Here is a 19,249-nt window from a genome sequence, read left to right on the forward strand (position 1 = left end):
TTCTCCCATTTTCAGCTGCCCACTTTGGCAATGGCACATATTTTGCTGTCAATGCAAATTATTCTGCCCAGGATACTTATTCTAAGCCGGATGCTCAAGGGCAGAAGTGTGTGTACCTGTGTCGTGTTCTGACGGGAGATTTTACCACGGGAACTCGGGGCATGGTCGTGCCGCCAACAAAACCCTCCTCCTCTTTGCAGTATGACAGTGTTGTCGATCATCTCAACCACATTCAAATGTTTGTCATTTTCCATGACACTCACGCTTGTCCGGAATATTTGATAACATTCAATTAGGAGAAGACATGAGATCGCCAAATTACGATTCTTTACACACAGTCTTTTTTTCTTTCACCGTGAAACTCTTTACCTCTATGATGTGTGTACAGCCATGTCAACACTTAAATATAATGTTAGTGTCGCCTGAATGTTAAAAAGGTGAAGGTTGTTTTACATACTACAAAATCATGTCGGGTGATTAATCAGATATTGTAAGCAGGAGGATATAAACTCATGCAAGGCTTTATCAATGTGCATGAGCCATGCATGCCATTCATTAAAATTTGATTTGATCATTTGGGTCCATTCCTATCTGTTAACATGAGAAACTAGAGAAAAATCCCCAATCCCTACCTTCTCCTTAGCCTGACTAAACCTTGTTGACGATGTCTAACTCTGAAACCTAATTAAAGCTCTCTTGGACTGCCTGGGCTGTACTTTTTGGTGTTCTAGTTTCCGACTAGAAGGTAAATCTTGAGAAAAAGCTATTGAAAGCAGTCTGATCTGGTAGCTATGGTACTGCTGAAAGCCTCACATTGAAGCTTAGAAAGGTTATGATTGCAGCATTGAATTTCATTCTTCTTACCATAATTATTACTTTCACATTGAAAGATATAACATACAATAACTCATGTCTGTCCACAAGTACAAAAGAGTAACCTAAGCGCATGGATACACTGCACAGCAAGTGATGTTAAGTATTTACAACTATTTCTAAAGAACCTTTTCAAAAGGCAATGTTCCAAAGGGCTTGAACAAAATAAATACAGAAAGAAAAATGTAAGGACATTTGGACAGATACACACATATGTCACATACATTATACAATTACTGCATGAAAACAGATACATTTTATTTCTATTTTGGGGAAAAACTGAATAATTTCATTAAAACCCCATCTAAAAATGTGGATATTCCGAAAGATTTTAAAACAACTGTTGATCGGATTGTACAGGGCAGGCGTTTCCAGAGAGGCCCGGTCTAGTTTGTACATTCTTCAAGGGACCGGGAATGGGGGCCTGACCATGAAATACTTTAAACGCAACATTAACCACCTTTCTACACAAAGTTGCATTGACAGGCAGTGCAAGGCGCATGTCAAAGGTGACTACTTTCTGGCTGAGGGACCTTGCCTGAGTGTATGGAGCCAAGACAGTGAAGCACCGCTGCCGTAAGTCTGACAGTACATGGATTGGTACCTGCTACGTTGGTGAGAGTGGGGGAGGTTGTGCATCGCGTCAAACTGGCTCCCAGAGGTCACTCAGTGGTACTGCACCAGGATGGGATGGCGCCGTTCCAGTGGGATCAGAAGCCAACCTTACCAATGACACCTACCAGAGCTGGAATCATGGAATAAGGAGGTCGCAGAGGGAAATGGCGGCCGCCTGGTGGCTTTCAATACTTTTCACTTTCTCAGGGATGAGGAATATATATATGAAGCCACATAGCGACCCTGCAGGACTATATTAATGAGAGAGACTTATGGGGAGTTCCTGGGTGGAAGGAGTGCCCTGATTCAGCTGGATAGGCCAGGTTCAGAATAGGGGAGGGGAAAAGGGAAAAGACACGATAGGGAGTAAGCCAGTTAGTTTGGCTAAATGCTGGTATTCTAGGATAATAACATCTGGTTCCCTGGTTAATTTTCAGCCATCTTGTCCTCATTGTTCAGCGAGCTAGCCAGTCGTGCAGCAGAGCCGTGTAACACCACACTATTATAAAACCCAGATGGTGGGATGGCCACCGTCTGGCTGACCGTCTGGCTGACCTATACAAACTGTATTTGCGCTAAGATGAAGCATGCCTAAATGTGCTGCTCGAGTTATTGCTATTATGGGGTGTGCTTTTTGTTGTTAATGTTGGTTATACAATTCATCCCGGAATGCTTGCACCACATCCCTACTGGAATCACTGATTACAATAAATCCTCTCCACGCCTACGCACATCCCAACATACACCTGAGGATCAGCAGCACTATGTGCAGCTATTTAATTCCACATGTGGCTTGCTCTGCTCTTCACTAAAGGTGCTCTTGCTCACTTTTCATTCTGAGAAAAACTGTGTCATTGTTTATTTTAATTTTTTACACCTTTGAATAACGTTATTCTGTTTTTTATTTAATTTTATATGTAACAGTTTGGTTTGCTCTGTAGATTGCTACTTTCCTTTGTTGTCAGCTTTGTTTTAAATGTAAAATAGTGATGATGCAAGTTGACTGTTCTGAATACAATGCAAACAAAAAGTGTGCTGCTGCTGTGTTATTTAAAGTATCTCACTGAGTAGTTCCTTATTCCCTAGTTATTTTTATCTATCCACAGAGTATTAAATCAATCAAACTTTATTCATAAAACAAGAAACAATAAAATGGCGATACATGAGGGAGATCAACAATATTAAACGCAAGATTTAAAAATAGCTTTAATACGATTTTATAGTATTTTTAAAAAAATATGAAAAGATTTTGAAATGGCAAAGGTTATAGTTTGCTCATGAATATGAATGGATAGATAGTTGGTAATTACCAATGTTTCCATCTGAATGAAGCAACCTTGCTTTATATGGGTCTACCTATGGACTTTATAATATAGGCATTACTGATCGTAAACAATAGGCTATTCAAAGTTACAATATAGACAAATCCCTTTTCAATTAGGTTGTTGGCTTGTTAACCAAAGCTTAAAACACATCATACAGGGCCAACCTTTTAGTACAGTACTAGATTTATCAGAAATCTGTTCACATAATAAGAAAGAGACGGACAACCTGATAACATAATATAACAAGGTTCCACTAAATACTTTCAAATTACTTGAATCAGGAAATGGCTAAAGTGTATTTGTACACATCTCAAAATCGAATGATTAAATAATTGTACTTACAGCTATGTTTCAATAATTGAAATAATAATAATAATTCTACTTTGCCATGCGAGTCCACAATGATGAAATGAAGGAGTACCCAGGGGTGCAGACTGGTGATGGCCAAAAAAAAGAAAATAGGCATGGCGCCAAGACCCCTTCCTATGATTCATGCTACGTTTTTCTATACAAACTCTGTTTAAGTAGGCATTTTTCTGCTGCCAAGCAGAAAATTACGTGGAGAAGAAATCCATTATGTGGAGAAGAAACCATTCAAAAATGTTGTTAGCTTGAAACATGTCATCAGAAGAAGCATTAGACTAAAATAATTTTCATCAAAATGAAGCGGCTTTAACAAATAAGCAAAACAAAGTCTTATCTATTAGAATTTTTTAAGCAAAATAAATGACGTACATTACCCCGCCCCCCCCCCCTCCTAAACTCCAGTCAACCCCACCAAACCACATTACTTGTGCATTTTTACAGATTACTTGTGCATATAAATATATATATATTAGAAATTGTTCATATTTTAAGAGCAGCAAGAGCAATGTTTACGATAGAAAATTAAGTTAACTATATAAACGCCATAATATCTAACAATCTAAGATTGTTAGATCTTAGATTGTTAAAAACAGGGTTCAATTCAGGATTTGATTAAACAGACCAAATTGTACGTTTGTGAAGGTGCCCTTACTTGTATTGGTTAATGAGTAAAAAAAGAGTTAAATGTCCGGTTTCCTCTTTCAGAATAGGCATCACTACATGTTCCTTTCCTTATTGTCTCTGTTAGCAAATCATCTGCAGAAGGGTGGATGGCTTACTTAACTTCCTGTCGAGAGACGTTTCTCTAATTCTTGATTAAAAACCTGCAGGTGAACACATCAACATCCACTGTCAATAACACAAGCCACATTTGGTTTATGTATGTGTGTACTTCTATATGAAATATGCCAGTCTCTACCTGGATTGTCTGTCTGTCTTTTGGATGGAGAACGATGGCAACCTTCTTCAAGCGCATCGACTGCTTCTTAAACGCCAAGACTTCTTCTATCATTACAGATGCTGCAAGGTCTTTGGGAAAGCCCAGTTTTCCAGTGCCGATTGCAGGGAAGGATATGGAGGCAAGACCACGGTTCTCTGCCTTGTTCAAGCAGTCTTCAACAATCTCTCTCATTATCTGTGGAATATAGCACAGATGCCTTTTCATTTCTAGGTAAATAAACATCTGCTGAAAATAAAAATGCACACATAACGAGCGCTGGATCTGGAAATATAATAATAATAAATGTGTTACCTTGCAAGCGTTGCCCTTGTTGTCCCAAGGAGGAACCACTGCATGGAAAAGCATGTTGCTTCTCAGTTGACATGCACTTGTAACAATGACATCACCAAAGTTCCCTGTTTGGCAATGTTCACTGACCAACAGCTGAAGGTTGGGTCCTGCTGCTTCAAGGATAGCCTTGGAAACGGCTCCCCTTCTCAGATCAAGCTCTCTACCGACAACATTCACAATCCCCTCGGTCTGAATATATGAATAACAAATGTTTTTTTATTTTATTCCCAGTATTATTTCTAATTATTATAGTTTATTTCTGACAGGATATTGAACTTTTGATTGAAGATTAAAGAATTCAAGTGTAAATTAGGATAGAAAATAAATTATTACCGTAGCATCTTGAATATTCCCTTCCACCAATTCAATGCTCAATTCCTCATTGGTGTCCAGTAGCTGGAGAGTGTTTTCGTCCTTTTCCAGAATTGGAGATTGCTTGGGAACACGCTGTTGGAAATAAATTATTCCTTGGTTTCCAAATGAATAAACTCTTGTATAAATAGGCTTTTGGGATATATACATAGAAAATAAACAATTACCCTAGCAGCTTGAATAAACCCTCCCATTGATTTTAAGCTCTGTCTGTCAGTAACACTCTGCTGAGAATAAATAATTCCTTGGTTTCCAAACTTGTGTCTCACTGATGTCTCCAAAGCATGAATGGCATGGTCATCTGTGCTAACAAAATGGATCTGCTTCAGGTTGTTTTGACCAAACTGGTCTTCACAATGTTCCTTCATCACTTTGATGATGGTGTCGGCACACAGGTCTATTGGGAACCCCATGTTGGCACTGATGGCAGAGATGGCCAGAGATTGACAGCCATTCATCTCAGCAAGTTCTAGACTTCCTTTAACAGCTCTTCTCAGCTGCCCCACTGTCTTCAAGTGGTTAGATGGATCATACTGGGGTGTGACCGCATGGATCACTTTTTTGCATTGAAGCCGACCCCCTGCACCAGTAATTACACTGTCTCCTGGCTTCAGCTGCCCTCTCCGGAGATGGATTTTATCACATTCTTCCTGCAAGGAAGAACCAGCAGCCGCCACAATTGCTTCTCCAGTACCTCCATCAAGTTTCAAGTCCTTATTCGAATTGATAACCACTGCATCTACTGCGTAGCTACATAGATCAGCTTTAGAAACAGCTAAATCAATGCCATCAGATGTTTGAATCTGATAGATGGGCCTTGGAAGGGGCTGGTCATTTTTTCTGGTATTTCTCATACATTTAGAAACGTTAAGTATTGGTCTTTCTTTGCCATAAAGAGCCGTTCCCAAGGAGTTGTAAAATGGGAAAACTTTGAGATATGTCTTCCCAATTTGATGTTTTCTCTTGATTATCCCTTCAACATCTATTGAGAAAAAAGATAAAATTGGATTAAATAAACAAATTAAATAAGAATTTAGGGTAACTGTATTAGATGTGGCCAGTCTTATTGATACCGCCATTTTGGGCTGTTGCATATATTGTATTATGTGAAAAAAATTATAGAAATACAACATGCTGGTGAGTGTTGTTTTAAATATACGTAAAATATAACTATAAAAACATCCAATGAAGTTATTAGGTCTATGCCTTTATTTCTATTTACTTGATAAATATCCATCATGAACGTTCTCTTTCCACAACGTGGGCACAGCAGTGCATTGCAATCCTCCTGAGTACCTACATAAATAAGGCAACTGCAGTGAGTGTGTGACCTAATAAAGTAGGTAGGCTTTTCATATTCTAATTATTTATCACAACCCTGTGATTTCTTTATATCACCTGCTACAAAAACGATGAAAAACACCCGCCACATCACATTCTGGAAGTCCACAGTAGCTGTAATTTCTTAACTTAAAGATCCTAAGTAGGGAACAACTTTAAATGACCCCAAGAGAAACAAACACCATGCTACCAAACAAGATAATAGGGTAACACTCAATAAGCCCATTAGCATCTCCATGGCGTGTTAAGCAAAACAGATGGTGTACTTCCGAAAGGACGCCAGACCCAATCCATCCGCCAGTCTCTCAAAATGATTATCCACTATCGCCACCTTAAAAAGAACGTTCTCACAAATAAAATACCTGTATCCATTTTGAAGGAGATGACAGCAGACTGTTCCTCTTCATTTGGTGTGAACTGTTCAACCTTCCAACCTTCATTCTCAAAGTACAGCAGGAGGACATCTTCACTGATGTTGGACACATCCTCAACTTTAAGCTGGGATGTGACTTCCAGAGGTCTGACAGTTAATTTCTTGTTCAGGAACATCTTGTTTTTCTCGCAGCTTGTAATGAACTCATTATTTTCTGTTAGAGAAGTATAGAGAATACATTTAAATTCTAGTTTAAACTTGCAGTACAAAGGCAGATCATTAACTGAGTCATAAAGAATATTTAGTAATTTTAAAAACACAAAAACACCTTTTGCACTTGAGAAAGTAACCACAGCGGAGCATGTGTCAGAGATTATCTCCAAACTGAATTCAGGTTGGCTGGTCATCGGTGACTTGTAGTTTTTGTGGATGTTTTCCACCAACATCTCCATGAACTCCTTGCTCATGTCCTGGGGAACGTTCTCTAAGACAGCTGAGGTGGAACCCAAAGCCGGCTGTTCTGTCTGCTCTTCCCTGCTAGCCGCCTCAATCTGGTTATCCTCCTCAGCTGTAGGTCCATCTAAGAGGTTTTTTTGTACTGCAAGCACTTGTGCCATTACCACAATAGCTGCATCTGAAACCACATGACTTAAACCTTTTAAGATCAATTTGTCTTCATATGTCATTTCTAGGTCTGGGTAATTATCTTTGAACCGGTCAGCAAGACCGTCCTGACAAAGCAGGTGAAACATTTCTTCGGATATCTCAAATCCTTGTGTAATACTTGAATTCTCCCTCTGCACCCTTTTCTCAATCCTGGTCATGAGCTCATTCAACGTGGGCTCTAGTCTGGTCACCTCGTCCACAAGGCCGACCACTGACAATGCACCTTCAGCTTTCTCAGGGATGACTTCCATGGTCTTGTCTAAAACAATCTCTTTGATCTGCGCTTCAGACTCTTCCCATGTTGATGGTGGAGGCTGAAGCCTCAGAGTTTTGAACCTGGACAAGACCTGTGTGAAGGCCTGCTCCACTGATTGTTTCCACTGTTTGATGTCTTTGGGTGTAACATCTTTCTGCTCGAGCAGTGCTGGAAGAGGGCTGAAACTCACAGATGAGGGTAGGAGGTCTACCTTGCAGAAGAGTGCTGACAAGTGCCCACAAACCATCTCTGCTGCTTCCTGCTGCTGATGGAGGTACGTCAAGAGTGGGGAATGTATGCTTTTAGAGAAGGTAGCAGGTAGTTTTGGTTTGGGTCGGACTTTGCCATAAAGAACCGTTCCCAAGGAGTCGTAAAATGGAAAAGCCTTGATCGGTGTTATCCCGATCACATGTTCCTTCTTGATTATCCCTTGAACAGCTAATGAGATAAAATCATTATTCACATTTAAATGTACTTGATAAAAAAATAAAGAAGATTAACAATACTAACGATTTATAATACTACAATCGAACAGTGGCGAGCGGTCCATATACGCTTTGAATGTGGCGCATTCTCAGGCCTCTTAAATGACACATTTGTATCGAAAATCATTTCCATGTTTTTTCCTTTACAAACATTGTTTGTGTTAAAACATTATTATTACCACATTTGTTTCTATTCCAATAATTTCATTTTCAAACAACAATGAGTACAGTTGTGGAGCTGGGTTTCAATATAATAGATCGAAATTTTAATTTGTAAAGAAAACTCCCACAGCAGCATAAGAGTTGTTTTTGTGGGTTGCTTAAGTGTGTTGCTTGAGTGCGTTGCATATTTTCAATATTATAAAGCATCTCCCCATGTTTAGCCGATATCGGACACGGCTGATAGCTAGTTTGTGTGTGTTAGAGGGTGTGGGCTAGACACTGCTTGCCACTGCAACCTCCATGCACACATGCAGCACCGCTTTAAAATAACTATGCTCTACTAATGAAGACTTTACCTGTGTCCATTTTGAAGGAGATGACAGCAGACTGTTCCTCTTCATCGGGGGTGACCTGTTCAACCTCCCAACCTTCATTCTCAAAGTACAGCAGGAGGACATCTTCACTGATGTTTGACAAATTCTCAACTCTGACTTGGGATGTGACTTCCAGAGCTCTGACAGTTAATTTCTTGTTCAAGAAGGTCCTGTTTGTCTGGCAGCTTGTAATGAACTCATTGTTTTCTGTTAGAGAAGAGAATGCATCGAATATCAAGTGAGTGATGATAACCGTTAATATATAACATGAATATTTAGTAATTATAAGATCACAAAACAACCTTTTGTACTTGAGAAAGTAATCACAGCGGAGCATATGTCGGAGAGCATCTCCAAACTGAAATCAGGTTGGGTGGTTATCTGTGACTTGAAGTAGATGTTTTCCACCAACATCTCCATGATGTCCTTGCTCATGTCCTGGGGAACGTTCTCTAAGACAGCGGAGGTGGAACCCAAAGCCGACTCTTCTGTCTGCTCTACCCTGCTCACCGCCTCCACCTGGGTCTCCTCCTCAGATGCACGACTATCCGAGTTGCTTTGTTGGTTGTTGGTAGCGGTTGTCAACTGCTGACAGAATATAGTTCACAACAACATAATACCAAAAAATACAAACAAATGTTTATTTTACACATGATTCTACCCATCCCTGTTGCTGTTGAATAACTTCAAAAATAATGTCCGTTCAAATAACCGTCAAGCAAAGTATTTATTTAGACTTTTTGCTAGTTTTCTCCTGCTCCATCACCTTGTTCATCCCACAGACACACTGGTCCCAGTATTGCTAAAGGCAATATCACACACATTTGTTGATGGAATACTTGTTGTTGAAAAATATTTGTGCAGTGCACAAATAACATCAATGTGGTCATGGCTAAGCTTCCAAAATACATTAACGATAGGGAAAGTAACTTTTTTGGGGTATAAGTGTTACAACGGCATATCGGTATTGCTATGTGACGATGTAAAAAAAAAATGGCCTGTAGTGCTGCGTTGGATGAGTCTTTCGTCTACTTACCTCTCTCTCAGAGCTTCTGTCAGCCAAATGAACGGAGACCTTTATCACCCCTTCTTCCAAGACGATCACATGAGTCTCTTGAGCCAGAACCCTCGCCCTATCTGAATGAGAAAACAAACCCCAGGTGACGTCATGTTATGAATGGTTTATTCTCTACTTTGTTGAAGAAACCATTCTTATTATCTTGAAACGTCGTCAAAATTAAGCATAGCCTACGCTAAAATAATTTCAATAATCACTACAGAATAAAAGCTTGAGTTAAGCATGATCACCTTCCTCCCTTCTGAAACGCAGCACCGCGGTCCTGCTTCTGTCTTCATATTGAATTTGACATTCACCACCGCCGGCCCGTCTTTTACTCTGGAAATATTTCACCAGTTTGTTTTTCAGTCTGGGAACGTTGTTTTCTTCGAGCTCTACGATCAGTGTATAAGGATATGCGTCGTCCATCGCTGTCTACAATCCGTCAACTGTACTTCCGACCTTTAAGGCGTAGGCTTATTCTGAATTCACTTTCGCTTTTAGATCGGAAAACAATGTGAACACAAAGCTGAGGCAGTGCTACCAGAAACGAAAGTGATGGAAATTATTTTAGTCAATGCTCCATTCATTTTGACCATATGTTCAAGCTAACACCAGTTATGAATGTTTTCTTCTCCACATTGTGGACAACACCAGTGCCGTGTTCCAATATCCATAGCCTACTATCCTATCCTGTTATGTTGGGTGTGTATTAAAGGTCCCATGACATGAAAATCTCAATTTATGAGGTTTTCTAACATAAATATGAGTTCCCCTAGCCTGCCTATGGTCCCCCAGTGGCTAAAACTTGCGTTTGGTGTAAAACGAGCACTAGCTGTTCTGCTCGCCTTTGAAAAAACGGAGGCTCAAGCGCGCTGATTTGGAAATCTGTGCTCATGACGTCATGAGGAATCTCAGCTCCTCCCCTTACTCTGCCTGGCCCGCCCAGAGACGTTGGCCCGCCAATGAGACTCGACCGTGCGAGCGCCACGTGCGTGTGTGTGTGTGTGTGTGTGTGTGTGTGTGTGTGTGTGTGTGTGTGTGTGTGTGTGTGTGTGTGTGTGTGTGTGTGTGTGTGTGTGTGTGTGTGTGTGAATACACACACTGTAACGCAAGTGTTTCTTGTCGGTTCTTTGACGTGTCTTGTATTTCCACAACGAGACTGTCGTGGGGGTTATCTAAGCCATGGTTGAGAAGGAATTGGGGGAAAGGAACTTTGGTTTGACTCGCTGAAGTAGGCCTACATGAACTGCGACATGCCGCCGGTTGCCGCGAGGCACCATCGCCCGGCAGCGGGCAGCCGGCCGCAGGCAGCGCGCGGTTCAGTCGACTTCAGGTTGATGTGGAAGAACCAGAGACGTCGCAGAACCCGACAAAGTCGTTTGTGATTCATAATATCGTCTGGAGGCGCACACAATATGTTATATGATATAGATATCTATGTATTATATGATATTATTTAGTTATAGAGCTCCAGGACTGTAACGCAAGTGTTGTACACTTCCTTGTTGTTTGGATAACCGTTCTGCTGTTGGTGTGATGGCGCATAACAGACTCTCGTATCTGGTATTTCTACAACGAGACTCGTATTGGGGGTTATCTCAGCCAAGGTTGAGAATGAATTGGGGGGGAAGGAACTTTGGCTTTGACTCCCTCAAGAACATGAACCACGACATGGAGGAGAAAGGGATTGTTGGCGGCGAATGTCTCCTGCTTGAGCCCCGCTGAGGGACCACCGCCGGAGGCGGAGGTGCATAAGCGCTGCCCGGCAAAGATCCCTTTCTCCTCCTTGTCGTGGTTCATGTTCTTGAGGGAGTCAAAGCCAAAGTTCCTTCCCCCAATTCATTCTCAACCTTGGCTGAGATAACCCCCAATACGAGTCTCGTTGTAGAAATACCAGATACGAGAGTCCGACGTCACACCAACAGCAGAACGGTTATCCAAAGAACAAGGAAGTGTACAACACTTGCGTTACAGTCCTGGAGCTCTATATCTAAATAATATCATATACATAGATATCTATATCATATAACATATTGTGTGCGCCTCCAGACGATATTATGAATCACAAACGACTTTGTCGGGTTCTGCGACGTCTCTGGTTCTTCCACTTTCACATCAACCTGAAGTCGACTGAACCGCGCGCTGCCTGCTGCCGGCTGCCCGCTGCCGGGCGATGGTGCCTCGCGGCAACCGGCGGCATGTCGCAGTTCATGTACTTCAGCGAGTCAAATCAAAGTTCCTTTCCCCCAATTCCTTCTCAACCATGGCTCAGATAACCCCCACGACAGTCTCGTTGTGGAAATACAAGACACGTCAAAGAACCGACAAGAAACACTTGCGTTACAGTGTGTGTATTCACATTGATGTGGACGTTGAAGAACCAGGAACGTCGGAGAACCCAACGCGGTCGTTTGAGATTCATAATATCGGCTCACACAGCTTTTGGCCGTGATAATATATATTATATGATATAGATATCTGTGTAGGCTATATGATAATATTTAGATATAGAGCTCCAGGACTCCCGTGTGTTCTAGAATATTTACAGAACACGGCTAAAGGCTGTGTGCGGCTCGCCATTGCGATACATCCACTGTAAACAGAGCGCATGGTGGCTGCAAGCTGCTCAGGGCCACACCCCCACCCTCCTCCTTGACACGCCCACCGAAACAGCGCATTTGGGGGAAGCTCAATGTGCGACTGGCTCGGAGTGGCTGTAACTCTGCACCACGGCTGAATTTAGGGAACGTCTTTGAATACTGTGTTAGTTGCCCACTAATACCAATATTAAAGAATACATAAAATAGCATGTCATGGGACCTTTAATAACCAACAAGAACGCGTTACTTTCCAGCCAACTCTCTCCGTTCCTGTATCAACATACATTATTCTTCTTCCCCTCCTCTAGCCTCTATCCGTCTGCATTACTACGCCACCTAGAGGCTGTACGATTCAACTGACATAACTGTATGAGTAACTCAATGCAGTAGTCAACACAACATCTCCCCCTTTCAATAAAGGCAAATTCCTTCATAACAAAACTTAAAATTACTTTTGCAATGGAATTCAAGTAACACCACGCCTATAACATTTCAAAATAATAAAATAACAACCATTAACCATTACAACAGCATTTAACAGTATGCATACCAAACATTTTCATGCATCATCTCATCTCATTTCATCTTCGTCCGCTTATCCGGGGTTGGGTCGCGGGGGGAGCAGCTCAAGCAGGGGGCCCCAGACTTCCCTTCCCGGGCCACATTGACCAGCTCTGACGGGGGGATCCCGAGGTGTTCCCAGACCAGTGTTGAGATATAATCTCTCCACCTAGTCCTGGGTCTTCCCCAAGGTCTCCTCCCCATTGGACGTGCCTGAAACACCTCCCAAGGGAGGCGCCCAGTGGGCATCCTTACCAGATGCCCAAACCACCTCAGCTGACTCCTTTCTAAGTAAAGGAGCAGCGGCTCTAATCCGAGTTCCTCACGGATGGCTGAGCTTCTCACCCTATCCCTAAGGGAGACGCCAGCCACCCTTCTGAGAAAACTCATCTCGGCCGCTCGCACTCATCTCGTCCTTTCGGTCATCACCCAACCCTCATGACCATAGGTGAGGATAGGAACGAAGATCGACCGGTAGATCGAGAGCTTTTCCTTGCGGCTCAGCTCTCTTTTCGTAAAACAACGGTGCGGTATAGCGAACGCAATACCGCCCCCGCTGCTCCGATTATCCGGCCAATCTCACGCTCTATAGTACCCTCACTCGCGAACAAAACCCCTTTTTTTCCTTCCTACCAGGAGTAAGGAATCCAACGGTTTCCTGCTAAGAGTCATGGCCTCAGATTTAGCGGTGCTGATCATCATCCCAGCCGCTTCACACTCGGCCGCCAGCCGATCCAGTGAGTGCTGAAGGTCACAAGCCGATGATCCAAGGAGGACCACATCATCTGCAAAAAGCAGTGACGAGATCCTCAGACCACCGAACTGCAACCCCTCCCCACCACGACTACGCCTCGATATCCTGTCCATGTATATCACGAACAAGATTGGTGACAAGGCGCAGCCCTGGCGGAGACCAGCACCCACTGAGAACGAACCTGCCGAGGACGCTAACACAGCTCTCGCTTTGGGAGCACAGAGATTGGATGGCCCTGAGGAGAGACCCCCTTACCCCATACTCCCGCAGCACCTCCCACAGTTTCTCCCGGAGCCTTGTCCAGATCCACAAAACACATTTAGACCGGATGGGCATACTCCCAGGCCCCCTCCAGGATCCTTGCGAGAGTGAAGAGCTGGTCCGTAGTTCCACGTCCGGGGCGAAAACCGCATTGTTCCTCTTCAATCTGAGGTTCGACGATCGGCCAAACCCTACTTTCCAGCACCTTGGAATAGACTTTACCAGGGAGGCTGAGAAGTGTGATACCCCGGTAATTGGCACACACTCACTGGTCCCCCTTTTTGAACAGGGGAACCACCACCCCGGTTTGCCACTCCTTTGGCACTGTACCCGACTCCCACGTGATGTTGAATAGGCGTGTCAACCATGACAGCCCCTCAACACCCAGAGCCTTTAGCATGTCTGGCTGGATCTCATCAATCCCTGGGGCTTTGCCACTGCGGAGATGTTTGACTACCTCAGTGACCTCCACCAGGGAAATTGACGACAAAACACCATCAACCTCGAGCTCTGCCTCCAACATAGAGGGCGTGTTATTCGGATTCAGGAGTTCCTCAAAGTGTTCCTAACAAACGTCCGACGACCTCCTCAGTTGAGGTTAACAGAGTCCCATCCTTACTGTACACAGCTTGGAAGGTTCCCTGTTTCCCCCTCCTGAGGTACCGGATAGTCTTCGGGAAACACTTTTGTGCCGACCGAAAGTCCTTCTCCATGGCCTCTCCGAACTTCTCCCACACCCGCTGCTTAGCCTCAGACACAGCAGCAGCTGCAGCCTGCGAGCCTGTCGGTACCCTGCAACCGAGTCAGGAGTCCTCCAGGATATCATATCCCGGAAGGCCTCCTTCTTCAATCGGATGGCTTCCCTGACCACCGGTGTCCACCACGGTGTCTGAGGGTCACCGCCCCTTGAGAAGCCTAAGACCCTGAGGCCACAGCTAGCCACCGCAGCTTCAGCAATGGAGGCTTTGAACACCGCCCACTCCGGCTCAATGCCCCCAACCTCCACAGGAATGCCAGAAAAACTCCGCCGGAGGTGTGAGTTGAAGATACCTAGGACGGGGGTCTCCTCCAGACGTTCCCAATCCACCCGCACTACTCGTTTGGGCTTATCAGGTCTATCCGGAAATTTCCCCCATTCCCTGATCCAACTCACCACAAGATGTTGGTCGGTTGACAGTTCCGCCCCTCTTTTAACCCGAGTGTCCAAAACATGCGGCCTCAGATCAGATGACACGATCACGAAATCGATCATCGATCTTCGGCCTAGGGTACTCTGGTACCAGGTACACTTATGAGCACCCTTATGTTCGAACATGGTGTTCGTTATGGATAATCCATGACTAGCACAGAAGTCCAATAACAAACGACCACTCGGGATTAGTTCAGGGAGGCCGTTCCTCCCCACCACGCCTCTCCAGGTGTCTCCATCGTTGCCCACGTGGGCGTTGAAGTCTCCCAGCAGAACTACGGAGTCCCCTACTGGAGCCCCATACAGGACTCCATTCAGGGTCTCCAAGAAGGCAGAGTACTCGGAACTGCTGTTTGGTGCATGCGCACAAACAACAGTCAGAGTTTTCCCCCCTACAACCCTTAGGCGCAGGGAGGTGACCCTCTCGTCTACCGGGGTAAACTCCAACACCGCGGCGCTCAGCCGGGGATTTATGAGTATCCCCACACCCGCCCGGCGCCTCACGCCCTCGGCAACTCCGGAGAAGAATAGAGTCCAACCCCTATCCAGGAGTACGGTACCAGAGCTGAGACTGTGCGTGGAGGTAAGCCCCACCAGATCTAACTGATAGCGCTCCACCTCCCTCACAAGCTCTGGTTCCTTTCCCCACAGCGAGGTGACGTTCCACGTCCCCAGAGCCAGCTTCTGCCGCCCGGGTCTGGTCCGTCGAGACCCCTGACCTTCGCTGCCACCCATGTGGCTGCGCACCCGACCCCAATGGGTCTTCCCACAGGTGGTGGACCCATGGGATGAAGAGAGGGGGGGTGCCACGTAGTTTGTTCGGGCTGTGCCCGACCGGGCTCCGTGGCAAACCCGGCCACCAGGCGCTCGCCATCGAGCCCTCTGTCTGGGCCCGGCTCCAGGCGGGGGCCCCGGGCTTCCTCCGGGCCGGGTCAAATCTCCTCTTCTTATGTTATTCATAGAGGTTTTTGAACCATTCTTAGTCTGGCCCCTCACCTGAGACCACTCTGCCATGAGAGACCCTACCAGGAGCACAAGGCTCCAGACAACACAGCCCTCAGGTTCACAGGGACACGCAAACCTCTCCACCACGATAAGGTGACGGTTCCAGGAGAGCTTGACATTTTCATGCATGCATTCTTTTATTTTCTTTAACAACCAACCACAGGCATATTTATGCAGCTTCTTTAGTACATGACATAGTCTTTAGCCCAGGTAGGCGGTTGCCTATACCTCTCAGGTCTACTGTCCACATTTGTCTCTCGTTGAGGTTTGGTTTGTTCTGTGTCATTGTCCATGGTGTTCATTTCTGGTAGGACAGAAATATGTGATGTGTTCCAGATTCTACCATCATCCAACAGGTAGGTGTATGGGTTTTTCTTCCGCCCTACAGTTCTTGGCTTTGTGAACTTTTGTTCCCCTTTCTTTACCTTCCATGGCTTCCGAATCCTAACCTGATCAAAGGCTTAAAGGATGTCTTCCTTGCAGTCCTCTTCCTGTCTGTGTACTGTTTTGAGTTTTCCTGTATCTTTCTAACTCTTTCACACACCAGATTCTCGTGTACGTGGACAGGAGTCTTATCCATGATTTGGAGTTTTGTTCTAATTTGTCTTCCATGAAGCAGCTGTGAGGGGCTCACTCCAGTGGTTGAGTGTGGAGTAGCTCTGTAATCCATAAGGAAGGACCTTTTGAATGGCTTCCAGGGTGTCCCTTGGATTGAAGTAGTCTCGAGGCAGTCTTTAAGCACTCTGTTGAACCTTTCAACTATTTGCACAGGGATAATATAGAGATTTCAGGTGCACGATTCCTCTTTGTTTTAGGAAATTTCCGAATTCAGTTGATGTGAACTGAGTACCATTGTCACTAACTAACTATTTTGGATTACCTTCACGTAAAAAGGTTGCTATGAGGAACTGAATGATTGTCCGGCCATTTGCTGAAGTACTCCACAAGCGTTATGGCATATCTGCAGTCTCTTGGTGCAGATTCAAAAGGACCAACTATGTCGATTGACACTTTTTCCCACGCGGCGCCAGGCAAAGGCACAGGTTGGAGTGGGGCATAGTAGGTAGTAACTGACTTGTCATTTTGTCTTCATGTAGTATAGTCTTTGATGAGTGATTCAACTTGTGCGTCCATTTTAGGCCACCAGTAAAGTTCTCTGAGGCGTTGTTTTGTTCTGACGATGACCTGATGAGTCTCATGTGCAATGTCTATGAGCCTTTTCTGCAGTGGCCCTGGAACCCCGAGACGGTGAGTGCCTCTGATCACACAGTCATCCAAAATTGCCAGTTCATCACGTATCAGGTAATATAGCTGTAAGTCATGGTCAAGCACTTTTTTTTGTTTTGGCCAAGGCTTTTGTAGCTTTGCGCGAAGTTTGGTCAGCACAGGGCAGGAGTTACTCTCCGCTTTGAAATGCGCCTGAGTGACTGCTTGAATGTCGTCCAGTATTGTTGCGACTGACTCCACGGTCTAAGTATAATCCATGTCTGTCGCAGGAAGTGGTAGTCTGGATAAACAGTCGGCAATGTTGTGCAGTGCTCCAGCTCTGTACTGGACCTCATAATCAAACTCCATTAGGCGAGCAGACCACCGGGCTACCCGAAGTCCAGCGCCATTATCTCCCTTGTTAGTCAGGAGTGTAGTTAGAGCTTGATGATCGGTGCGTAACAGGAACTTCCCTCCCCAGAGCCACACACACACCACTGTTCAGCAGCCCAGACGCATGCGAGAGCCTCTTTTTCAACTATCGAGTACTTTCTTTCAGCATCTGATAAACTGCGAGAGGCGAAAGTGATTGTGTCTTCCACTCCGGCCTCATTCACCTGTGTCAAAACAGCTCCAAGTCCGTAATCAGAAGCGTCAGTTGAGACCACTGTTGGTTTGTTTGGGTCAAACAGTTTTAGTGCTGGGCTATTGACCACCATGTTTTTGACTTGATCAAAGCTCTCTTGTGCTACATCATTCCACTTGAATGTTGTATTCTTCCGCAACAGAGCTCTCATTGATTCGATCAGGCTGGCGTAGTTAGGTATGAATTTGCTATACCATGCACTTAAGCCCAGGAATGAATGCAGGTTGGCTGCATCAGTAGGAGCAGGCGCACTCAGGGTTGCGGTCACATGGCCATCGCTCGGCTGTAAGCCTTCAGGTGAGAGTCTGTGGCCCAGGAATGTCAGTGTAGTTTGACTGAAGAGGCATTTTTCTTTGTTGAGCTGCAGACCTGCTTCCTGGATACGCTTCATTACAGCTTTCAGGTTAGTGTCATGTTCTTCCTGTGAGGGCCCATAGATTATGACATCATCTAGGTAAGACACCCCCTTTAACCCACTGAGTATTTTTGTCATCATTTTCTGGAATGCTGCAGGGGCTGAACTTAGTCCATAAGGAACTCTGCGGTATCTGTACATCCTTCATGTGTAATGAAAGCAGTCAGACTCTGCTCTCCTCATGCAGTTCCAGTTGATGGTAGGCGCTTTCAGATCCAAGGTAGAGTACATCTTTGACCCACGCAGCTCAGCTAGTACGTCCTCAATCAGTGGTAATGGGTGGCTGTCGGGGACCACTGCCTTGTTAGGTTCTCTCATATCCACATCCATGCAGATTTTTCCGTTCTTCCTCCTAGTGACTTTAAGACGTCCAACTAACATGTCACTTGTATGTGTACTTGTAGGTGATGTAGCCAGAGTGAAGGTTCCAATTAGTTTTCCTTGCACATCAGTTTTCTTGCCAACATTGAGGACTTCAGGCAAACTCACTTCATTGACTGACTTAGCAGAGGATTTGCACACTCTGGAATAGTGGCCTATCTTCCCACATGTTTTGCATTTACCTGCTTTAGCTGGGATTGACTGGTCGTTAGCAAGGTGATCAGCAGAGCCACATGTGTAGTATTGTTGACTGGCATCATTCCGTAGACCCCCTTTTTGCTTATACTTCACTTTTGGGTTTTCTGCCTTCTTATTTCCCTGTCTCTAGACTGCAGAGACTAGTTTTGTTCCACTCTTAGTGAAAAAAAACACTTGGTTCAAATCCTATTTCTTACACATGCAGCCATTTGGACACCATTCTATGATAGCTGATAACCAAGGTACACACTGCAATACTATAATCAAGAGGACATATAGGCAGTTCAAATAAAAAGAGATAGAACTTTATTGATCTGGAAACTTCATAAATATGTAAGATTGCTCCATATAAAACCATAGTAACATAGTAAACGTATGTAGGCCTAGAAAAATACAGTTCAATGTTATTGCTTAAGAAACAGATTCCTTCCAACTAACTATTTACGAAAAATGCAATCAATAATTTATATAAGA

General features: G+C 44.4%; 2 protein-coding genes across 5 annotated transcripts in view; one reads left to right on the plus strand and one right to left on the minus strand.

The window, feature by feature from the left end:
- parp14rs1 (poly(ADP-ribose) polymerase family member 14-related sequence 1) overlaps positions 1-706 on the plus strand; it is a 19,735-nt gene extending 19,029 nt beyond the window's left edge. For both annotated transcript variants that reach the window (XM_060039741.1, XM_060039742.1), the window contains exon 16: positions 16-706. In XM_060039741.1, the coding sequence (XP_059895724.1) occupies positions 16-296 (281 nt within the window). In that variant the 3' untranslated portion in view covers positions 297-706. The remainder of the gene's footprint in view (positions 1-15) is intronic.
- On the minus strand, positions 56-10,095 carry LOC132448436 (protein mono-ADP-ribosyltransferase PARP14-like). 3 transcript variants are annotated; one of them, XM_060039747.1, is made up of 11 exons: positions 9,808-10,095; positions 9,536-9,636; positions 8,802-9,084; positions 8,482-8,706; positions 6,885-7,916; positions 6,546-6,770; positions 5,010-5,824; positions 4,804-4,917; positions 4,432-4,659; positions 4,099-4,314; positions 56-4,003 (listed from the first exon to the last, which is right to left on the minus strand). In XM_060039747.1, the coding sequence occupies exons 1-11, from the start codon at positions 9,983-9,985 to the stop codon at positions 3,959-3,961; spliced, it is 3,462 nt and encodes a 1,153-aa protein (XP_059895730.1). In that variant the 5' UTR covers positions 9,986-10,095; the 3' UTR covers positions 56-3,958. The 3 variants fall into 3 exon arrangements, with proteins under 3 accessions (XP_059895730.1, XP_059895729.1, XP_059895731.1); XM_060039746.1 differs by having other exon boundaries at positions 8,802-9,087; XM_060039748.1 differs by lacking the exons at positions 56-4,003; positions 4,099-4,314; positions 5,010-5,824 and having other exon boundaries at positions 4,519-4,659; positions 8,802-9,087.
- Positions 10,096-19,249: the final 9,154 nt, after the last annotated feature.

Source organism: Gadus macrocephalus, chromosome 20 (assembly GCF_031168955.1).
Source record: "Gadus macrocephalus chromosome 20, ASM3116895v1".
NCBI lineage: Eukaryota > Metazoa > Chordata > Actinopteri > Gadiformes > Gadidae > Gadus > Gadus macrocephalus.